Genomic DNA, 24,020 nt, shown 5'->3' with positions numbered 1-24,020 from the left:
TTATAATTGAATCATTTATTCTGTAGAGACAGAAGCATCACTAATAGCAGCCTTACAAAATAATTCCAAGGTTCAACACTGATTCACCGTCTAATTCAATGCATGACTGCAAAGATTTTGTTGTTTTGCCTTCAGGAAAGTCTATTATCGCAAGATCATCAAATCTTTTTGTGATTTGATGATCGTTACCGTTGCATTCATGACATTTCATTGAAAAAAGCACACAGTGAGGTTTTGGAATGTCCTCAAGAGTAATGATGGTTTTATTCCAGCATATTCAGACGTCACATGTATAGCTGCCAGGCAAAAATCTGCTTTTCTGAAGCCATCTTTAAAAACTAGAGCATAAATATAAATGTTATTTACAAAGACTGACTAAAAACTGCTCCCCTAACACAGCCTAAAGAACCAGACTCTGTTCACTGTTAAACACCAAATTTTCTTATATCGCTAAGCGATTGTGCATCAAAATACTGAGTAGCTGCCACAAAAAACACATGAAATTAAAAAATAAATACAATGATTTGTTTTACTTCAGTTGGCACTGTGGAAACTGTGACAAGTACGGTGGCCTGAGAGTGACACTACAACTGAAGGGCAAAAACAAAAAACAGACAAAAGACAACACACTGTGTTGACATCAAAATGGTGAAAATACTGTTTTACATTTATTTTGATGTAGGTCAGCTGCTGTGGTCTTCACTCTGAGGCTACCACTGACATGTCTCATACTGTAAATATGAGGGGGGAGCATCATTCCTTCTATATGATTGTGTATCTACATTCTATCTACAACCTTTTTACAGCTCACGCAAGAAATACAAAAAACAAAAACAAAAAAATCACAGACACATCAAAATGAAAAGTGCTAACTGAGAATGACAGGATGAGTGAAACAGAATAACTCATTCTGGTGAAAGAAAGCTTTGTACAATGACTTCAATGTACGGTTTCACAGCTTGTGTTTGTTTGATTTCTTCCTGATGTGTGCACTTTTATTCCATATTCTTGACACTCTGTATGTTTAGTTGAACTCTAGGTCTAGATCCACCTATAACAACCAAACATATTTGGTCCTAGAAGTTATCAGCATAAATGATGCACAGTTAAATATCAGTCATTCAGGACACAAGCATATCACTACATGTTCACTATATGTTGTACTGTGTATGTGACAAATAAAATTTGTATTTGTTTATCTCTATGACCAATAATTTCTATCATAGTTTTCCTAAAACATGATGACAACTAAATAAAAAAGAATGCTCGAGGAGAAAAACTATGACAAAGTGTATTGACACTGTTGTCATTGAATATATACTGGGCAGAAAGGAGGCGATCCAATTAGAAATAATCTCTCTCTTTTTCGGTCAGGTTAGTTGTGCGTATTTCATCTGCTGCTGACTAACAGGGTAAGTTGGAGGGAAGCTCCCTGTTTGTCATGAAAACAAAACAAAATGTCAACACTTGAGTAGAAGAGAAGATGAGACATAGACATAAAGTGGATATTGAGGAAAATAAGATGCTTTGTAACCATTTGGAGCAACTCTTACTGGTAAAATACTTTTACACTTTATATTTAAATGAAGTCACTCAACTTCAGGATTAGCCTACTGTACTCTTATGATACTTAGTCGACTAAAACTACACTAAAATTAAAAGAGGTTAGAAGCTTAAAATACATCTACAACTAAATGGTTAAAAGACTGAAACTCAAAATTAGCTGTCAAAATGTTACGGAGTGAGTTGACTGAATTCTTACAGGAATTTTTCAGTGTCTGCGAACAATTATTAAATTTGGAATATGATGAGAAACCTATACAGAAATCAAATAGAAAATCATCAAGTAAATGGTGATGTTTTAAATCAGGCCTGTAGGGTTTTAGACAACACCCTGGGTCAGCACACCTGAATCAAACGATTAGTTCATTACCAGGCCTCTGGAGAACTTCAAGACATGTTGATTTTAGCCATTTAAATCAGCGGTGTTGGATCAAGGACATCTAAAACCTGCAGGATACCGGCTCTTGAGGCCTGGAGTTCTGTTTTAAATGAACAGTGTATCTCCTAAGACTCATTCTATGATTTGCTCTTAATAGTGGCCACATTCACATTTAGACATGGAACTGAATTAAAGAGGCTTCAGGTTTAGTAACAGAACCATGAGAAGAGGCCAGCATTATGAGTAAATCATGATTTAAGAAAAACAGTTAACAGCTGAATGCAGAGCTCCAGACTTCTCATTTATTTCTTTGTCCTATTTTTTTCAGCACCTGCTCCATAGGATGAAGAGGATATTCGTTGATTCTTTTTTGTTCTCTAAATCATAGTTTAATCCATGTGACCCACCCAGTATGCTACTTATTGAAAAACTGTTAATGAAGCGACTGTGCCGCACACTGAAACAAAGTTAAAATGAGATTATAGTGAAATGTGACGAGCTGTTTTTTTATGATAGGTGAAGATATCTAGAAAAAATGTTTCTTTCTGTTTAAACCTGGCTGAGAGGTTTCATGCTAGGTTTTGATCGAGATCAGGGGTCTCAAACTCTAGTCCTTGAGGACTGAAGTGGCTATTCAGCTATTTGATTCACGTTACAGCAGCTCATGAGTGAATGAACATGGAGCAATAAAAGTACTTTTAGAAGTACATTTTTCCAAACAACATTACTCAAATTTAGTAGGGTTAGGGGTTGCATGCAGTCAAGTTCTATAGTCAAGTGCTATACTCTTGCTAATGACCTACTAATTGTATTCAGTTGTGTTGCAACAGGTATACGTGGTTCAGGACACCGGCCCTCGAGGACTGGAGTTTGAGACCCCTGGTCTGGATGTGATGTTAACTTTGACTTTTCAAACAAATTGAATCTGTTATTGCCACTGATGGTCATGTACCATTTAGATGCTATTGCTCAGTGATTAGTGTCTCTAACCAATAAAAGTTGAAATCAAATCTTTTTAAAAGCCTGAAAGAGATGTCCTTTCACTTTTCAACCAACTCCAGAACAAGAGACATTTTTTAAAGATTATGACGGCCTCACCAGACTTAACCTGAAAAAAGCTTTACCCATGGGTGTGAGGGGATTGATAGGAAACCTTATACAACTTAACCTTTATGCAAAACATCCACATTTACTGTAGAAGGCAGTGGGAAACTATTTTTGATTTCATGATGAGAAACTGTACACTTACAAAAGTGAAAGATGGAGCTTGCTTGTTCCTAATGGCACTGAGTTGCACTGAGATGGCACTGATTAAATGCAAAAAATGTAAACAATGACAATGTCTGATGATAATCATCAGTAATGGCACATGTCTTTGCTCTGAAGTCTCTATGTAAACAGGAACACACATGCATATGCACACTTTTTGAAATGAAGGGTTTTTTTCCACCTCCTCGTTCATCTCTTTCCTTCTTCAATTCCACGCTTTCTTTGCAGCACGGAAAATATATCCTGTTTAAATTATGGAAATTTGAGAAGTTATCCTGTAAAGTCATTACCCATCATTTATACTCAGTGGAATATTTTCAGTGCCTGCTTCCTTTCTTGTTCCCTCCCTCCTCAGTCCAGCACGTCTCTTTCTAGAACACCCAGGTGACCGGGACCCACTGGGGGTTTTTGGAAACCGTTTCCAGCGCTGCTTTGACGGTGCGGTATGTCTCGTCGAGGTTGTCGTTGACAATGCTGAGGTCAAAGTAGTGACCATAAGCTGTCTGGATTTTAGCACTCTCATCGCACGTCCTCTGCAGCTCTTCATCCTGTGAAGGAAAACAGATAGCAGGGCTGTTAATCACAGGACTTCTGCTTTGACTGATTTCTCATTATTTGCTGCTTCCTGAGTTATTCATCTTCTTTATGTGCATATGGTTGTACTGTGAGCAATTCCTACCATCAGCGTCTTGGTGACGACCCCTGCCTCTGCAGCTGACTGATTTAGGGCCTTGAGCACCTCGAACTCTGGAGCTTGAAGGAACACGATGTAGGGCAAGAACTCAGAGGTCCGCAGAACTTTGAGAGACTAAAATTAAGACACGCAAGCAAAATCAACACAAGTACATTAGACTGAAAGAGTCTCTTGCAGGCTCTAAACTTTTTGACCCACTGGGCTAATCCACCACAAGTTACCGACTGACGAGAGTGAAAGACTGTTTTCTCTTATCAGTACTCTTAATAAGATGCCCTTGAGTGAGGCACATGACACTATGCTGACTGAATGGGACTGACTGTGTCAAACAGATTTAAGATAAAGTAGAGAAGTTGTCATGGGATTACGATGTGAGGAATGTGGAGGGTTTTATTTTGTGGACCCAAATGGATGCAGGAGATCAAAGTCTCTCTCCCACCCCATGCAGGAGACTCTGACAGCACTGAGCAGCTGCTTCAGTGGCTGCAGCACCCACCATGTGGGACAGAGAGATTTCACAGGTCTTTCCTTCCAACTGCTGTCAGATTCTACAACATGGTCTCTTCAGATGACACACACACACACACACACACACACACACACACACACACACACACACACACACACACACACACACACACACACATCCAATACACTGTGTTAACCTTCGCCCAGTCTCCCTTGTATGCAATATTATGCACAATGCTTATGTGCAATACCAAGTGCAAATTTTTCTACTTTAAGGCCATGTACTGGTTAGTGATCACCATGTTTTATGTGGACGGAGCGGCCTTGACTTGATGGCGGGATCAGAAAAGCAGAGAAGATGAAGAAGAAGCGAAAAGCAAAGTCACAGAAAAAGATGAAAACTATCTAAAGTTTGTGACCATTTCAAACAAAGGAAAACCAAAAATGCTGTACAGTGTGTTCATGGTAAAACTGAATCAGCTTACCACAATAGCACAACGACATTGATTCAGCATCTCAAGCACAACGTAAGTTAGAGCATTTCACTTTAATAAACTGGCAATAGAAACTATTAGAAGCATGTGTGTAATGTATACAGGATTCTGTCAAATTAGCCCCTAATTTTCACACAAGACAGTAAAGATGCTGCTGCTTATGATTACTGCTAAAACAGAAAAGTCTTGTATGTGCACACCTGAGGGTTGGCGTCCAGTATGCAGACCCGCCCTGCCTCCACCACCTCATGTATGGAGTCGATCTTCAAGCCGTACAGGTTGCCCTCGTACTCTCCATGTTCTAGATAGCGCCCGTTCTTGATGTCTGTTTCCATTTTGCTGCGGGTAGTGAAAGCAAACATCCGACTCTCTCGCTCTCCCTTTTTGGGTTTTCTGGAGGTGTCTGCGCAAATACAAGGAAGGGAAGTTACTATGATCAGTTTATTAGCTCAAGCCAGCTAACATAGCTCTCCAACCCAAAATGTAAAAATTTTTAGATGGATGGTGGACATTTTAGTCAGTTTGTCTGCCACATTTGGTAGCAGACCCCACTCTGAAAAGTTGTTTTAATAAAATCTTCTGCTATTAAAGTCTAAACTGTGGCCATTCCTTTTTCAACCCTTTGAGAAACATTAAAGGTGAGTATTGATCTATATTAGTCCAAATAGCTCTAATAGGTTGCTCTAGCCTTTCCCAGTAATATCTTCCCTTGGGGCCTATTGTACAGGCCTCTGAAACCATCCCAGGATAACAAGTGCCACAACAGGTGCAATCAAAAAGGTTTGACCTGCAAAGCTAGTCAGCTTTTTTCCTATCAGGGGAAGCAGGGAAGACATCTGGACATGAAGGCAGTCAGGTTGAGCGAGTCCCCTCTGCACCATCTACTGGCTGAGACTCAGATGATGCAGAGGGGACTGATCAGAGGATCAGGGATCAAGATGTTTTTTAATCAGAGAGCCGAAATCAACTTCCTGCATAGGGGTTTGTGGGCCTACCGATCGACTCAATATAACAAAAAAACAATTCTAGCTACTTTAGCAATAAGAAGCAATAAGGCAATGGAATATATCAGACTTCATACATGGAATTATGGTCCCAAAGAGCTGTGGATCCCTCAGTAGAAGCTTATTCTTTAGTCTCCGCCTCCCCACACCTTGAGCACCTATCAGAATCAGAGTCTTCCTCTTGAAAGGTGGGACCTTGGCCACCTCCTCATAGAGCAGTATCTCATGTCTGTCAAACTCTGAGGGTGAACAAAGAGCAGAAAGTAAGGACGAAGCAGTAGGAATATTTTACCCCAGCAGAGCTAAACTGATCCTGGCCCTGTTTTATTACCTGCATTTTTGGTGGTCACATACATCATCTTCTTCTTCTTCTTTCCTCCAACACCAGTACACAGATTTCCTGTTGCATTGTTGGAGCACAGCATTAGTGTAGGCAGAGAACTGAAGCCAAACTTCAAACTAAAGTAATTTATGAGCATCAGTCATGTTTCACAACTACTAACTTGTACTCATTTGCCCACAAGCTGGCTTGTAATGATCAGTCATGTTCATGCATGTGTCTCTGCCAGATATTATGTCTCATACACATTTAATTTTTCCTCTTTAAGTTCTAATATTCATGTTTGTGCTTCTAAAAGGGGAATTAGATCTACTGGATCTACTGATAAGAGCTCCCTTACAGAACAAAACCCTTTCTGTGAACTCGAACTGAATTAGCAGTTGTTCGAATGCTTATGCAAATCTCACATTTACAGAAGTGTAAAAAATGACACATCATTGACTGGTAACGTTTAGCAAAGAAAACCTTTTTTCTTTTACAAAGGTTGGACATCAGAGAGCGATGGTTCTTATATGCCATAATAACTGGGGTAACTCCCACATATGAAAGTGGGAGTATGTTCAAACTTCTTTTCTTGTAATCTAATACAGGTTCATGCTATAATGCTCAATGTTATATTGAAAATATTTCTTATAAAAAGTTAAGTCTAAATATTCTTAAAACATTGTAGACCAGTGCACTGGCACATTGTGAAATTTAAACATGTGAGCAAACTTCATGTACCTGGCGTGTTTGTGCACCACCACACGGCAGTGACAAATAATCAATAAACCATGGGCTGCAGCAACACACACCAGACATGTGAACATAATGCCCTTCCTTAATGAACACCTACTTAATACTTAACACTTTCAGAAGTCTTTTTTTTTTGCTGCCATATGTTTATTAACGATTTATATTTCTGTTTACAGTATAATATGCTAATATAGTTCAATACAAATGGGTCATATTCTGTTGTGTTCATGAAACATTTTTGGCTTTTACCCCAAAGCTGTAAAAGGCTGATGGAGTACTGTCGTCACCCTGCAGGGCAGCAGCTTGGACACTCACGTTTGTGAATGCTATAACTCCAAAATGTGCCAATGTGGGATTTTGAAATGTTTTGGATTTTGAAGGTGCAGCTACTAAAATTTCAGATGAGTTTGAATCTCAGCAACACTGACCTCAAGGTTTCTTCAAGTTTCCTGAAAATCTTGTGATGCAATAATTCAAGGAGGAAGTCACCTATGATTATCTAACTGATACCATCCACTAGGAGGCTGCAGAGCAACACTGGCAACCACCAGTATTTTAATAATATTTTACATCCATAGTGAGATGATTTCATTAAGGCCCAAAACACACACTGCGTCCATGCTTTGATTAGAATCCAGGCCCTCTGTTAAAATAAAGTCACCATCATCACAACCTTATTCGTTCTTTCATATTACCTGCAGGTGCCAGCTCCACATCTCTCTTGACAAAAGCTTTCCTTTTTTCCTCAAGCATCTGACTAGGGATTAACCCAGCACTCCCACCTTCCACATGACGTGCCTGCACAACAAATGAAGAAAAAATTAGCAAAGCAATCCAAAGATATGAAAATGTGCACACAGGAAGCTATAACATGTTCACATAAATACTATTCTGTCACCTGCCACCAGTTGACATCATCCTGATTGACTATTTGCAGGATATCCCCGGTCTCAAACCTTAACCCCGCCTCCTTGCAAGGAATCAGGTTGTCGTTGGCTGGGTCATAATCATAGTGACACTTAAAGAATACCTGGAGAAATACATAGAGGTACACATCTTTATTTCAGTGGTGCATCCCAAGTTAAAATCCCTTTAAGACTAGAACTGCTAGGAGGGGTTCATGTTACCACAGGTGCCATTACTGAGGTGCTGCTTGCAGTAATGGCAAAGATGCCATTTTTTAAGTTCACTTAAGTTGTTTATTTCATCAAATTTTTCTAATTTTAAGTCAGATTTGGCAAAACAAGGATTTAAGGTGAATTTTGAGGGATTTGAATGGTTTCATCAATGAGTTTTAAAATTTAATTGCAGGTTGTAAAGTTTAAAACACACTTTAGAATAAATAAACAAAGACTGGACAAAACTACCACAACAGCTTACACACTTAAAAAATATAATTAAGACCAAACCTGCACACTACCCTGCCTCAGTCCGCAGCTTCACCTGCTGAGGTGCTGCTCAGGCCTGAAAGTGAGCAGGGCGCTGTTCTCTTGATTTCACTCTTTAGTTATTTGGATTAGTTCCCCACACTCTGGAGTCTCTTTTCATTTCAGTTCCCTATGCTGCCCTACACAGCAAGTTACATACCTGGTTCTCCATGCCTTCGGTCCCACAGTCTGCCCAGCTCAATATCCCACCCTGAGCCCAGCAGCAATTACTCATGTTTCATCTAACTACATTCCCCTACATATTTATTTATCAATCACATATAGCTAGCTCTGACTCATGTAACAGCAGCATTTAAGTCAAAATGTGTGTAAACAATCGTATTGCTAGGCAGCCCAATGTGGCACAACAGTGATTTTACATCAGTTTCTATGCGGTCGAAATAACATCCTTGGTGGTTCTATGTAAAAATGGTTATACTTTCTTTTCTCTTTTGATCCCAAACACCCCAAAATTCAGTATTTGATGAAGAAATCCATTTTTAAAACGGCATGAAATATGAGATCACGTGGTTTTAATTTAACAGAGGTCAAAACAAGGTTCTAGTGTTAATGAAAATAAGTTTCTAACAATGAAATTCAGTTAATAACCAAAAAATAAATAAATAAATAGAAACCCTGACAAATAAGGAGAATAGATTTAGCCCCATGTGTCTATTCTGTGTGTGGTGTGTTTATGTGTCACCTGTACAGGTGGTATGGATTCATGATAACTTGGCAGTATCTTCAGAACCACAATTCCACTAGCTGCTTGCAGCTCTTCCTGTAAAACCCTGGGGTCCCTGCCCACTTCTCGTCCATTCGCCTGTCAGTAAAGTAGACAACAAGAGTAATGACAAAAAAGATTCCTTACATGTCTTAAAGGTTAAGCGAAAGGGTTTTAAACAGCTGACTAGAGTTTTACATTTAAATTTGCAAATTCGATCAGTTGGCTTAAATATTTACAGAACTTTGAAGCATGTAAAAATTAAAAGCCTCTTGTGGACTATGCAGATGACGGACAAATTGAACAACTGAAAATGTACTCTTAAGGTGTTAGCCCACTACAGAGCACCAGAACAGGTCCCAATAGCCCTGTCAGGAGGGATAGACCTGCCCAGTGCAAGCAAGCTACACCACAGAGTATTTAAACACAGGTAAGTATCTGCTCAAACATCCACTCAAATGAATAAAGTTCCACAGATTCCAGGAGTGAAACTCCAGTAACTGCAGCACCAAAAACCCCTGAATAAAATGTCAAAAAAACAAACTTTCACTAGCAAATGATCCTTACTTTTGCTATTTTTTCCTGATCTATTCATTTGCACAGTATTGGGATTGAACTGCTGTGGGTTTCTGTCCCATGCTTTCATAAGAACACATAGTTTACCTCGCCATCTAGTGGTTAAACAATAGTATGGACACAGATTTATGCATTTAGACTTTCAGAACGCCGTGATCAATAAACAGCCGATAAACAACAGATTTTTTCTTATGGTAGTTGTGGAGGTACGCAAATAATCCGGGGCATTTCATGCTTGAGCCTGACCTTGAGTCATAGCGGTTAACAAGTTGACACTCAAGAAGAAATAAACACAAGAGAACAAGAGTCGATAAGTAAATGCTTAACGAGACGATTGATACGGTAATACGGTAATATCGGTAAGCTTCATATGTAAATCAGGCGGGAACTCAGAACAGCATAAAAAAAACTGGAGACATGTGAAACAGCTACTGCTGTAAAAATAGCTTCACTCCCAAGAATCACAGGGACAGTGGGCCAGGTGCACTGATTTCCTGGAGTCTCAGCTGGTCTCCTGTTAACCTCACAGTGAGACACATTTTAATGTAGATGAAACAATGGAAATATAATGCTTTACAAAGTGAGCTTTGGAGACGTTACCTCTGAACAGTCTGCAGTAGCTGTCTACATGTTTCTGTCGGCTCTTGCATTCATAGGACGGATAGTCTTAGCAGGAAACCAAAAAGTATATTCTTCATCAAATACTAACTTACTGAAAAAAGTAAACAACTATCCTATAGAACTAAAAATGCAAGGTTCCACCATAAACCAATAAATTAGAGGATAATTGAAAATGAAACTAAGGAAAACAAAAAACAAACAAAAAAGAAAAAAGCAACACACCTCTTTGATGATATCGCCGACGTGCAGCAGCCCTTGTTGGTCTATCATCCCACCATGAAGAATACGAGCTATCACCAGCTCCCCACCCTCCACCTTGAATGTCACACCCTGGAATACAGTTATTACTGGCTATTATCTCCATCATTAACACTAATAAAAATCTGCATCCATAACCCAAATGGCACCAGCATACAACCCACACAAGCATTTATTATTTCACAAACTGAATGTTTTTAAATGGGAAACACAAAAGGTGCAAACAGTCCAAATTCTAATAACCTACCAGATGCTCCCCGGCTATTTTGCGTATGCCCACCATGCGGATGGCATCAGGTGGAAGGTGGTTGTGTGCTTGGCTGTCTTCTGGTTCATGATCCACAAAGTCACATGGGCTGGGAGGTGGACTTTCACATGCTTGAGCTGCCACTGAATCATGTGTCTCCAGCAGAGACTGAGGCACAAAATATCATGCATGAAATATTCGTTTTCCTTCAATTAACCACCTCTGTGACTGGAATACAGTGAAAACACAAAGTGGGAAACACTGTGTGTGTGACTTTGTGTGTTCCACACCTGGAAGTGAGGCTGCGTGAGAATGCGAGCAAGCTCGGCTGCGGTGTCAGAACGATTGGTGAATGGGTCCAGGTCTCTCAGGATCTCCTGCAGGAGCTCCACATTATTCTCCCTCACGGGTGACAACCGTGGCTCCTTCAGGCTCTCCTCTTGCTCCTTACGCACAAATACAAACACGGTTACAAAGATGAGAGCGTGCTGCAAGTGCAAGTATGAATGACAGAAGCGCAGCAAAATTTATTGAATTTAAAATATGTGTGTGCACGAGTGCATCTGTGTGAAGCCTACCAGAGGGCTTTCCATGATGCCTTTGAGGTAAATGAGGTCCAGGTCATTGGCTGTGGTGGAGCTGGCCGTGCTGTCGCTCATTGCGTCCAACACTTGGGGCACTGTGACACACACACACACACACACACACACACACACACACACACACACACACACAGTGAAGGGAAGAACAACATTAAGTAAGGGAAACATGGTAAATGAGACAGTAACAAATGACACAGAGCTTGTGTCTATAGTTGTAACTCTGCTTTAAACAAGCACCTGGCTTCCTGGTTTTAACAAAGCTGTGATGTAACTGTCTGAATTCTGCTCATTATAGGGAAATTCCTCATTGGAATTCAACATCCTTTTAGTTTCAAAAATAGATACTTACGCGAGTATGAGTTTATAACTCCATATTAATCTAATGGCATGGGTTAAAAAAGCTGCAGACTGTGTGTTGTGTCAGGTAGGGGATACTGTTGTCATGGTCCTGGGCCATGTGGGCCCAGTATTCTTAGTTTTCATGTATTTTTGTATTTTGTTCTTTATTTAGGCCATGCTTCCTGGGTTGATCTGTTACGTTGTTCCTTATGTGTTTTCCCTTCGTGACTCTTACCCCCTGTGTGCCCCTCTGTGTATTTATGAGCCCTCGTCTCTCTTTGTGCTTTATTCTATGTTTTCCCCAGCCCGTTATGTCTGCGTTCTCCCCGTGCTCTCTCTCCTCCTGTTTGAACCTCTGTGTACTTCCTGCTTTACTTTGCCCATCTCCCATCAGTGTTACGTTCACTCCTGCCGTGTCTTGTTATGATTATCAGTGTCACCTGTGTTCCCCGTGTGCATCCACTTCCCCTGATCTTCCCTCATGTGTATTTAGTCTCTGTGTTTCGTACAGTCTGTGTCGCGTCGTCTGTGTTCCCACCCTCCATGTTTCCATGCCCGGTCTGTTGTATTCATAGTCTTACCTTAGTTCATTCCCAGTTTAGGTTACTGTTTAGTTATTGCTTTTGAGCTGCCCTTATTCTTGTTTGTTTCTCTTCCGTTACCAGCCACAATAAAAGGCTCGCTTTTGTTTAAAGTTTACTCCCGTGTCACTCGTGTCTGCACCTGAGTCCTCCACGCACTCTCCACACGGTCTGTCACAGCGGACCGTGACAGTACGACGCGACCATGTCGGACTCAGCGGACATTTCAGAGGAGGTAGGGGAGGAGCTGAACCGGCTCTGCCGCATTATGGATCGCATCATCGGATGCGCGGATCCAAGTGTGGTTTCCACAGGATTGGCGGCCGTGGACGCCGTTTTGTTGCGGGAGCCACGGTTGCGACAGCTCCCCCACCTCGTCGAGGCGTTTGACTCCCTGGGCCCCCTTAAGGAGGAGCTTCGTGCCCGTGCGCTGGCCCAGAGGGTCCTGAATGCCGCCTCAGCACCCACACCTCCGTCCCGTGAACGGGTGTCATCGCCGCTGCCTCATGAGCCAGAGGCTGTGAGAGGTGGGACGCTGAGGTCCACTTCCACTCAGCCATCGCCTCACCGTGGATCGGCTTCCTCGTTTCCGCCACAGTCAAGCTGCACTGACCAGCACACGGAGGCGATGGAGGCCATAGATTTTGGTGACGATGAGCGTCAGCAGGTGTTGCGGGCTTATCGGGAGGAGGAGCTCCGTTGGAAGCCCTGGCTCATCCCCGAGGAGGAGTTCTCGCCAACTGCCCCGCCTCGCACCTGCCGCCCGCCCTCGCCGCCCCGATCGGACTACTCGTCCCCTGCTGTCTTTCTAGCACGGATGTGGTTGGAGGACGAGGAGCCGGTCGCCAGGGACAGTCAGGTTTTGTCCACAGCCGCTTCAAGGGGAAAGCGGCGTTCTCGCCGCCGTCGCGCACTGCTACGTCCTGTCTCGCCCTCCACGAAGCATCCCGCGGACGCTGTGGGGGTCCTGGACGTCGATCACGTGGGGCAGCAGCACGCCGCAGACGCACAGCTAGTGGAAGAGTTCGGGAGGGAGCCGTGGCTCGCTCCTGATCGTGACGAGCGCTCTTTCCGGGGAACTCGACTGGCTCTTGGGGGTCCCCGGAGCTGCCAGGGACTTCCACCGCTCACCCCGCCCGCTTCCACGGATAGAAAGAAGCGGCACTCTCGCCGCCGGCGCTCTGAGCCTCAGCCCAAGGAGGTCCCTCTGTTATTGCCATCTGAGGCTTTGACTTCCATCAGCCATCCAGTCGTGAGTACCACTGCCTCAGTTTCTGACATTGTATCTAGCCCCATAGCCAAAGACCTTAAGTCAAAGGAGAGTGTTTCAGGGGCTGCTGTGAATAAAGACTTCTTGTCTGACTGTGACCCGGCTGATTCGGCAGGTTACAGCATCCATGAACCAGTTAACAATCCTAACAGCAATAAAGATGACTGTGTCCTCAGCGTCATGACTTCTGAACCTAAATGTTGTGCTGATGCAAACAATAACTGTATTGTTCTTGAGTTGTTTAACCCTGGTACTATGAGCAACAGTTCTAATGTTGCCGTTAATGAAGATGTGTCTGTGTCCGCCGGCACTAACCTAGCACCTAGCTCTACACAGGTTTTTAGCGCAGTACAGGACAGATCGTCTGTAAAGTGCAACGCTGTAATAACCAACCCACCATTGTTTACAGCCACCAACCATTGTACTTCTGTGTTATGTCTTCCTACCACGTCAGAGGGGTTTACTGAGTTAACTAGTGATGAGGACGTTAAGTCTCACACAGTGAACCTGCAGTCGGTGGATTTCTCTGAAATAATGTCGGATGCTGGGAGTAAAGGTTCAGACTCGAAGTATTCTGTGTCATGTGACTTTCGAATTAATGTGTTGAAACCATCAGCGAGCAGCCCTAGTTGTGTGGGTGATCGAGAAGTAACTTCTGTTACCTCTGACAATTTAACAAATGCTACGCCACCTCATGCCAGGTTTGAAACGTTGTGTGAACAAGTTACCGGGTCTGAAGAGAGACTGCCTAGCTTTCCTCAGGGAGCGACTAGGGACTGTCTGTACTGCGCTGAGGTCTCTGGAGAGGAGGGGGCAGCAGCTGTCCAGTCCGCACCCGTCCTAGTTCTGTCCCAGACTCCTCCTATGACGGAGGTGAGTGACTGTGCTTTCTCATCTCATGAGCCTGTCATAGTGGAGTGTACTGGGTTACCCTTTTTTGGGCCCAGCTACGAAGAAACTGGTGCCAAAGACCGCTCCACCATTAACCATGATTTCATAAACATCCATGCTGTGGCCGACCTACCTCTGGTTAAGACTAAGGGCCAGTCAGAGTCGGGTTGTGATAATGAAAGGATTGTGTGTAACAGTTTTTATGAAGCGCACAATGAAATCACAAACCATATTCCTGACTCTGTAGGATCCAGGATCTTTTCTAGCGTTGCTCTCACGGTCGCACCACATGAAGCCCAGGTTCATGAGACGGCGAAAGGGGTCCACACGTCGGCAGTACAGGTTGCTTCTGAGCCGGCTAGGAATGGCGTGAGCTTTCTCTCCGCCTCAGACTGCCTTCTACCTCAGCCGTCTGTTCCCGCTGGAGGGTCCGAGGGGCCCGTTCAGCCACCTGTCTCAGCTGGAGGGTCCGAGGGGCCCATTCAGCCTCAAGCCTCGTCAGCTGAAGGGTCCGAGGGGCCCGTCCAGCCACCTGTCTCCGCTGGAGGGCCCGGGGAGCCCATCCAGCCACCTGTCTCCGCTGGAGGGCCCGGGGAGCCCATCCAGCCACCTGTCTCCGCTGGAGGGTCCGAGGGGCCCGTTCAGCCTCAAGCCTCGTCAGCTGGAGGGTCCGAGGGGCCCGTTCAGCCTTCTGTCTCCGCTGGAGGGTCCGAGGGGCCCGTTCAGCAACCTTCCTCATCAGCTGGGGGTTCTGGAGAACCGCACCAGCCTCATGCCACGTCAGCTGGGGGGTCCGAGGGGCCCGTTCAGCCTTCTGTCTCCGCTGGAGGGTCCGAGGGGCCCGTTCAGCAACCTTCCTCATCAGCTGGGGGTTCTGGAGAACCGCACCAGCCTCATGCCACGTCAGCTGGAGGGTCCGAGGGGCCCGTTCAGCCTTCTGTCTCCGCTGGAGGGTCCGAGGGGCCCGTTCAGCAACCTTCCTCGTCAGCTGGGGGTTCTGGAGAACCGCACCAGCCTCATGCCACGTCAGCTGGAGGGTCCGAGGGGCCCGTCCAGCCACCTGTCTCCGCTGGAGGGCCCGGGGAGCCCATCCAGCCACCTGTCTCCGCTGGAGGGCCCGGGGAGCCCATCCAGCCACCTGTCTCCGCTGGAGGGTCCGAGGGGCCCGTTCAGCCTCAAGCCTCGTCAGCTGGAGGGTCCGAGGGGCCCGTTCAGCCTCAAGCCTCGTCAGCTGGAGGGTCCGAGGGGCCCGTTCAGCCTTCTGTCTCCGCTGGAGGGTCCGAGGGGCCCGTTCAGCAACCTTCCTCATCAGCTGGGGGTTCTGGAGAACCGCACCAGCCTCATGCCACGTCAGCTGGGGGGTCCGAGGGGCCCGTTCAGCCTTCTGTCTCCGCTGGAGGGTCCGAGGGGCCCGTTCAGCAACCTTCCTCATCAGCTGGGGGTTCTGGAGAACCGCACCAGCCTCATGCCACGTCAGCTGGGGGGTCCGAGGGGCCCGTTCAGCCTTCTGTCTCCGCTGGAGGGTCCGAGGGGCCCGTTCAGCCTTCTGTCTCCGCTGGAGGGTCCGAGGGGCCCGTTCAGCAACCTTCCTCGTCAGCTGGGGGTTCTGGAGAACCGCACCAGCCTCATGCCACGTCAGCTGGAGGGTCCGAGGGGCCCGTTCAGCCTCCTGTCTCAGCTGGAGGGCCCGAGGAGCCCGTCCGGCCTCACGCCTCGTCTGCTGGAGGGCCCGAGGAGCCCATCCAGCCACCTTCTGCTACGCCTGGTCCAGCCTGTGCTTCGTCAGCTGCAGCTCCGGCCTGTGCTTCGTCAGCTGCAGCCTCAGAGCCGTCATCCTCGCCCGGTCCGGCCTCCGAGCCTTCGCCTGGTCCGGCCTCCGAGTCTTCAGCCTCGTCTGCCGCGGCTTCGGCCTGTGCTTCGTCTGGTCCTGTGCCCACCGGGCCATGGCCGGCACGCCTGACACTGGAGAGCCGCCGCTGCCTTCCGCGCGGCCGGCCCCCTGAACTGCTCCGTCGTCTCCTCCGCCGCCGCCGCTGCCTTCCGCGCGGCCGGCCCCCTGAACTGCTCCGCCGCCGCCGCCGCCGCTGCCTTCCGCGCGGCCGGCCCCCTGAACTGCTCCGCCGCCGCCGCCGCTGCCTTCCGCGCGGCCGGCCCCCTGAACTGCTCCGCCTTCGCCGCCGCCGCTGCCTTCCGCGCGGCCGGCCTCCGGATCTGTTCTGTCACCGTGGCCACCTTTCCCGTGGCCGGCCTCCGGAACGGTTGGACTGGACTTTTGTGTTGTCGCCTCTCGGGTTGGCCTTCGGGCCTCTTTGGACATTCGCCTTCCTGTTCTGGACTCTTTTGTGTATTTGTGGACTCAGTTTTGTTCTCGTGCTCCTTGTTTTTGGTTCGTTTTGTTCCCTCCGTCCTGGTCCCCCGCCTCCCGCCCTGGGTGGGGTGTTTTCTGTTTCGCTTGTGTTTTGTTTCTCGGGTTTGGGCTGTCGGGAGCCAGCCCTTTAGGGGGGGGTGGTGTCATGGTCCTGGGCCATGTGGGCCCAGTATTCTTAGTTTTCATGTATTTTTGTATTTTGTTCTTTATTTAGGCCATGCTTCCTGGGTTGATCTGTTACGTTGTTCCTTATGTGTTTTCCCTTCGTGACTCTTACCCCCTGTGTGCCCCTCTGTGTATTTATGAGCCCTCGTCTCTCTTTGTGCTTTATTCTATGTTTTCCCCAGCCCGTTATGTCTGCGTTCTCCCCGTGCTCTCTCTCCTCCTGTTTGAACCTCTGTGTACTTCCTGCTTTACTTTGCCCATCTCCCATCAGTGTTACGTTCACTCCTGCCGTGTCTTGTTATGATTATCAGTGTCACCTGTGTTCCCCGTGTGCATCCACTTCCCCTGATCTTCCCTCATGTGTATTTAGTCTCTGTGTTTCGTACAGTCTGTGTCGCGTCGTCTGTGTTCCCACCCTCCATGTTTCCATGCCCGGTCTGTTGTATTCATAGTCTTACCTTAGTTCATTCCCAGTTTAGGTTACTGTTTAGTTATTGCTTTTGAGCTGCCCTTATTCTTGTTTGTTTCTCTTCCGTTACCAGCCACAATAAAAGGCTCGCTTTTGTTTAAAGTTTACTCCCGTGTCACTCGTGTCTGCACCTGAGTCCTCCACGCACTCTCCACACGGTCTGTCACAGCGGACCGTGACAACTGTAGGGCTGACAAATCAATCAAAACCGACATTCAGGACCTCAAATTGACATTTTTTGTCTTTAAATTCAGTTAATACTCCCCCCAGTGTGTACTGTCTCCTTTAAAACATACTACCGAGTGTGGTGGCACACGGTCTGTTGTTTGGATGCATTTTTGGCTTTAGGAACGACAACATTGAACAAAGAGAAGAAAACAGAAAGCTGCAGGCTAAAATCATGTGCTAGAGAAATGAACTGTACATGTATTGCTTTGCTTTGCTTTGGAAGTTTGAGAAAATTTCAACTTGCCAGCACAGCTTGTTAGCCGGAATGCTGCCTTAAGGTTAAAGTTTAAAGTTGAAATTTAAAATGAAAGAAAACTAGATTATGACTCATAAATACAGCCTACAGCAGTGCTGTTATGTACAAAACTGCAGTGAATTTAAGAATTTCTATATTTAGTCATATTCAAGGGAAGTATGCTACAATGTAACAAGCTGCAATTATGTAATTTTTTCATTTTTATTTATTTTAGTATTTTCATATTATTGAATTTGATATTACCAGATGTAATCAAAGGCCACAGGTGTAAGCAAACCAGCATCATATATATATATATATATACTACAGCGCTATCATAAATATTGGTATTTGGGGGCATCAGTCGTTTCCTGGAGGATATTCTACAGTGTAGCTGTAACTCTAAAACATCTGTTATCATTAATTAGCTTACAAAGAGCAAATACCACCATTTTTCAGATTAGTAACACATTCTCATATTTCTGGTTTTTAATCTTTTGTGAAACTGGATTTTAGGAGAGAGCTGTGAATAAAGAAAACAGAAAAAAACAATCATGTGGCGATGCTAAGCTGATGTGGAGTATAGTGTTTGGTCTCACCAGGCTCTGTCCTGGTGGAGGCCACGGGCATGGTAGAGCTGCAGTAAATCTGAGAAGGACAGAAAGAAAAAAAGGAAAGAATGATCAACAAAATAAATGTAAGTGCAGGTCTGAAAATAAGACACTGACAATAATGATAAAGACGTTCAATGAACACCAACATTTTAAAAAAGCTTGTTTCCTTCGCTGCTACATTCAGATGGGGATGATTTAGTACAAATGATGATGTCCTCTATTCATGCCGTGCAAACCACCTGCTTTTAAACTCACTGGGCAACTTGCAATACAAAGATAAACACTTTCACATGAATAAAAGCCTCAAGATTGGAACCAATTGGACAAGTTAACACTCTTAATATATAGGCCACTGCACCACTTACACGCAGTGCAGTACACCACTACAGCCTCAGTAATACACATTTTTTAAAAACAGCCTTTGAGCTTATATGATTTTACCAGGCTTTTTTACTCCTATAAATGGCTGCAGGAAGAAGAAAAAGGGGAGAGCACAATTGCAAGTAATGTACTGGCATAGAAACATAAACACTACAGCCAGGGTAGCTATTTATCCATTTAGGCCTGAAGCTAAATAGCTGAGCTGATATATCTCACATGCATGAGTTTTTTTAGTGATCATCTGACAGAAGTGGATATGAGACCAAAAAATTGGAGAGTTGTCAGTTATCATAGATATATGAAGAACCAAATCTGGGCTTTAACATGTTTTTCTGTTCAGTTCTGACATTTTAGTAATTATTTTTATAGCATGATTTAAAAAAGCAGATTCAGCAGTCTAAAATATTCATGTTAAACATTTTAATCATCCTTTTCTGTCGAGACTTATGCTGCCATCCTGCTGACTGAGAGTAACAACCGCGTGATAATAACTGATGACTGGGTTCAGTGTGTGCTATAAATTAGCATGAGATAAAACTGCACTGCTCAGTTGCTGCACGTGGGAATGTTTGCGGGTGTATACGGTATGCTCGTGTTTTTGAACCCCCTCCCCGCCATAACGCAGCACGACAAACACACAGGGTGCAGTGATGTCAGCGACTGAGGGTGGAGCTCCACTGATTGTTCTGGAATTGAACATGCCTGGCAAAAGGGGAGGGGGAGGGCATGTGGGTGTGACTAATCTATACACTGCCAAGACAGCACACACGATACAATGGCAATACAGAGAAAGTGAGAAGGGAACAAAGAGGCACACATCCCCTTTAATGCTTTCTATCTATCTATGCATTTATCTATGCTTGTTGCTATGACAAGCTGCTGTTGCAGTTTGTGGCTGCCATGGAAACTCATCTTCCCTCAGTTTTGCCTTCACACACACACCCTGCTGTTTATACTAGAGTAGGCATTACACAACACCTCAGGCAAAAGTGGATGACGTAAAAGGAGAAGCTGTAAGAGTGAGACGTGTGGAACGGGATGGACTGGATGTAAAGTATAATGTCTGAAAGATGAGATTCACACCATCATCCAGCTTTGATGCACATTTTATCCAAGCTGATGACAACAAATGTGAAAGAAAACATTACAAGAATTTAATCTTGGATACTACCCTGACCTGTTTGGGTCTAGACTGGCGACAGCAAAACTCCATGAATAATAATGAACACCATAAAAGAGAGAAACTGACTGAGCATAGGATGCTTCGGTGCTTAGCACTGTTGTCTCACAGTGAAACTTTTTAAAGTTCAAACCTGCGCCTTCCTTTTTCAATCTGTTCTTCCAGTTTCCTCCAGTAGCTCCAGTTTCTTCCCAAACTGAAAACACGTCAGGTTAATTCCCCTGACCAAGGGACTAGCCTACTGGCTGCCCACTGCTCTTAAAAAGGGCACCCCCAAATCATATTTACATATTTACATTTTACTCCAGTCTGTAGTACCATTTATCCAACTAAATTATTTTGGTTATGAGTCACCTAGTTTATTCCGTTTGTGTGTGTGTGTGTGTGTGTGTGTGTGTGTGTATATCCTCAGTGTGAAAAAAACAAAAAACAGATGTTGCAAATCTAAGTAGAACCACGGACGGTGCGCCTGAACTGAACTCACACTGTGTATGTATGACTCATCAAATAAATGCACATCGTGAGTAGCAGCATAACTTCACTGAGCTGTATGACAATGAGTATGGGAGTACAATACTTTTTCTCTTTTGTTGATATTACTGATGAGGACGTGGACTCATTCTATGTGGATGAAGTAGGCTGCTCAGCTACTGTACATGTCAACTACAATAACAGCCCAACACAGACACATTAATGACTGTGTTTAAAATGCTGTGAAGTCCATTTGCTTTCTGCTTCCTCACACGTTCCAACAAACACCCCTCCTCGTCCTCCTGCTTCATCGTCACTTTTTTTAACACTTCTTTCCCTCACAGCTTCCTCAGCTCTGCACTCTGTCCTGCTGTCTCACTCCCCTCTGCTTTTTTAATCCTTTTTTCTTGCTTGCAGATCCCCTTAATGATGTTCCCCTCCTTCTTACCTTCCTCCCATCCTTTCCTCTCTATTACTCCCTTATTTATGCAACATCCCTGCCCCTCCTCCATTCACCCCCCACCATCATCCATCTGCTTAGCTACACCAGGACAGGCCTGCTGTATGTAAAGAAACAATTGTAGAAAGCACATGCCGGCAAAAGCTGTTTGGCTGTGTGCTGTACTACATGCCAACATGGTTTAAACTGTGTCGTTATCCTGTATTTAGTAAAGCTGGTTATTTCAAACGATTTATTCCTTAGACTTGAGCTAAAGTGCTGTTTTATCCTCATTTTCTTTTGTACTATTTTACCATTTCAAAAGGAAAATCCCAACCAAGCAGATATAATAGCTGGACTACAACTTAACTGATGACAAATGTAGTGTGATTATTGTTTCTAATCATTATTATTATTTTGAGTCTCTGAGATGATAACAAACACACAAATCATGTCAGTTACTAAACTTCAACAGCAAGAGAATTACTCAGAATTGTTATTGAATTGTTAGAATACATAATAAAAAAGAAAAAACTTTAAGAGATTTATGGTATTTAATATTATAGCTTTATTAAGCAATTTTAAAAAAGCTATATTTGTCAAGTATTAGGACAGATGAGTCTAGCTTGACAAACTGTCATAAAATTGTCAGGGTGAGTGTGACTCTAAGTCTTAAAACAGTTTAACTGGTAGCCTAACTACACTACCATTAACATAACCAATGAATCCCTCAGCAAACACACAATAAACGACACAGGTGCAAATACACCAGTGCAAGCAGAGAAGTCTACTAATTAATCTCAGGAGTCATACATAACAAAGCACCACACACACAAACACAAAAGGAGAGGGGGACAGAAAGACATGCAGATAGCCTGTCTGACAAAGGAAGATGCTAACCAAACATCACAAATGAAATGTAGCGCTAGTGGCGCGCGGTTATTTAAATACACTGAGAGAACCGCGCGCACACGCGCGCACCTTTGTCAACCTAGCTTTAGTGTATCTGCTCCCTTAAATAAACAACCCTTTTATTAGGATACTTTAATGATAAGACGTCGTCTGTTAATAAAATGATATTTGCGACACATAAAAACAAACTCACCCACCTTTAAACACAACAAGAGACGCTTCCTGCCGTCTGTGATGTCTCGTGCGCTTTTTGTTGTCGTCTGGTTTCTCGGTTCCCTCTGTGACTGGAAGAGGCAGAAAAATACACAACTTCCGAGAAAACTTCAGAATAAAGGGCATTTAGCGAATAAAGCTACAATAAAATTGAATTATTAAAGCATTATATTTTTATATTTATATAAAAGTAAGAGTTGCCACTGAAATAAAAATTATAAAGCATGCAGGTAAACAAGAAGCGGGATGGGAATGTAATACTTTAACGCTTAGAATCAAGAGACTTCCGGTTGAATTGACCATATTCCCGGTGCTTTACGTAGAGGTGCATTAAAGGGCCAGTGCTTGTTTTGCTTTCACATTTTTTTCTATTGTTATAATTAATACATGAGCTATGAGAAGAATGTGTAAGTGTGAGAGCTTTTGTTTTTCCATCACAGTTTGTCCTAGAAATACTCAAATAAAATACATAAAAAGAAACATAATGATACCAGTGAGAAAGATACCTTTGACAATGTGATGTTGGTTTTCTCCCTGGTATTATTAGGCCATCTTTGCCTTCAGCATGACTGTGCTCTGGGATTAATTCTTCCTTTCTTTTGCTTCATGCCCCCCAAATTCAACAATAAAATAAGATTTGGTCTCTGAGGAAATTACCATTACTGCAGCTGTTTGTGTTTGTGTGTTTTAGCTCAATACTCCTAAATCTTCTGTCCCCACAGTAAACCCTCTTTCTTTTGTGCACTGCATATTAACCCTGTATGTTTCCCTAAGCATATAACCTGATAACTTTCATTTAAGCTTGATATTTTGTTACTGTCAGCATATCCTGTGACACATTGATGCATCTTATTCATCCACACCATAATGATCTTTTGTTGTCCAAGAACAATTAAACCCACACACACATTGCAGTTTGACTCAGTTCCACAAGGACTATTCAATTGCCAGAAACATTTCAGTATTACAGATTACAAAACATGACAGTATAAACCAGCTATAAATGTCTCAGAAAGCACCTCAGTCTTTATTTAAATATAACACTATATAGTTGCATTTTCAGTGCATTATCTATTCTCACCCAGAGCAAGTGACACAGTAAGAGTAAGAGATATAGATTGTGTTAATATCAATAACTCTCCTCATTAGAGTTTTTAACACTCAGAAAAACTGAAAAAAAGAGAGAGGGGGGTGGGGTGGGGGGTCTTATTAATTATTTTCCTTTTAAAATATTTCGGCCTAAAGCTAAACCTAATTTTCTGAGCTGTGTCCGCTGTTGCTGCGGGTTATTTATATTTATACTGTATTATTTATATCATTATTTTATATTAACTATTGTTTCAAATTTTCTGAGTTCAGAGTAATGTGCAAATCACACTTTCAAGATTAAAGCTATGTGTTTAACAATTTTCCTGATTTTGCTACTCTATCCTTGCCATTTTTTAGAAATGTCAGAAGAAAACTGATTGAAAGGTACTTTTTGTATTCACATATTGCAAACTTAACCCGAAGTTTCACCACCAGGAGGCAGTGTTTTACCAGAAAGTGTTAGTGTAGTTGCCAACTCCTTTAAAAAACAAATAATACAATATCTGTCCTGAGATCTGGGTGATGCCGTGGCTAATGTGGTCATCTTACTGTTCTGGAGTTTCTGGAGTTAAACGGTGTTTGGGCTTTTCTGCACTGTTAGCAGCTCCTAAAACCTTTAGATTAAAAGCTTTGTTCTTACCGATGTAGAAGAAACAATGTCAGTTTACCGCCAGAATCATCCTTTACTCTCCAAGAGCTGTCTACGAGTCGGACTTCAGTGCACATCCTCAATTTGCTCCTATTGTATAAATCTAAACGTGGTTTATTTCCCAA

The 24,020-nt window shown here is 43.8% G+C and overlaps 2 protein-coding genes across 2 annotated transcripts; one reads left to right on the top strand and one right to left on the bottom strand.

Moving 5' to 3' along the window:
* mpp2a (MAGUK p55 scaffold protein 2a) lies at positions 1-22,216 on the bottom strand. The gene is made up of 14 exons (XM_085453275.1): positions 22,142-22,216; positions 18,547-18,595; positions 11,378-11,478; positions 11,090-11,245; positions 10,800-10,967; positions 10,517-10,624; positions 9,077-9,196; positions 7,845-7,976; positions 7,642-7,744; positions 6,203-6,271; positions 5,949-6,110; positions 5,068-5,270; positions 3,891-4,019; positions 1-3,759 (listed from the first exon to the last, which is right to left on the bottom strand). The coding sequence occupies exons 2-14, from the start codon at positions 18,575-18,577 to the stop codon at positions 3,583-3,585; spliced, it is 1,659 nt and encodes a 552-aa protein (XP_085309401.1). The 5' UTR covers positions 18,578-18,595; positions 22,142-22,216; the 3' UTR covers positions 1-3,582.
* Positions 12,527-14,855, top strand: LOC146710698 (uncharacterized). Its single transcript, XM_085455305.1, has 2 exons — positions 12,527-14,620; positions 14,730-14,855. Exons 1-2 carry the CDS (start codon positions 12,527-12,529, stop codon positions 14,853-14,855), a joined length of 2,220 nt encoding a protein of 739 aa, XP_085311431.1.
* Positions 22,217-24,020: the final 1,804 nt, after the last annotated feature.

This window comes from Copadichromis virginalis, linkage group LG4 (assembly GCF_057382275.1).
Source record: "Copadichromis virginalis isolate Kocher_CV1m ecotype Utaka linkage group LG4, C_Virginalis_male_GT1.1, whole genome shotgun sequence".
Taxonomy (NCBI): Eukaryota; Metazoa; Chordata; class Actinopteri; order Cichliformes; family Cichlidae; genus Copadichromis; species Copadichromis virginalis.
The sequence above is the reverse complement of the archived record's forward strand: the minus strand, read 5'-3'. Positions and strand labels throughout refer to the sequence as shown.

Excerpts from the sequence above, each read along its gene's own strand:
- LOC146710698 (XM_085455305.1), top strand. The coding sequence starts at position 12,527 with ATGTCGGACTCAGCGGACATTTCAGAGGAGGTAGGGGAGGAGCTGAAC. Across the intron at positions 14,621-14,729 it reads CTGTGGCCGACCTACCTCTG|GATCCAGGATCTTTTCTAGC; the intron begins GTTAAGACTAAG and ends CTGACTCTGTAG.
- mpp2a (XM_085453275.1), bottom strand. The coding sequence starts at position 18,577 with ATGCCCGTGGCCTCCACCAGGACAGAGCCTG. Across the intron at positions 6,272-7,641 it reads TGTGGAGCTGGCACCTGCAG|GAAATCTGTGTACTGGTGTT; the intron begins GTAATATGAAAG and ends ACAATGCAACAG. Across the intron at positions 6,111-6,202 it reads TGTGACCACCAAAAATGCAG|AGTTTGACAGACATGAGATA; the intron begins GTAATAAAACAG and ends GTTCACCCTCAG.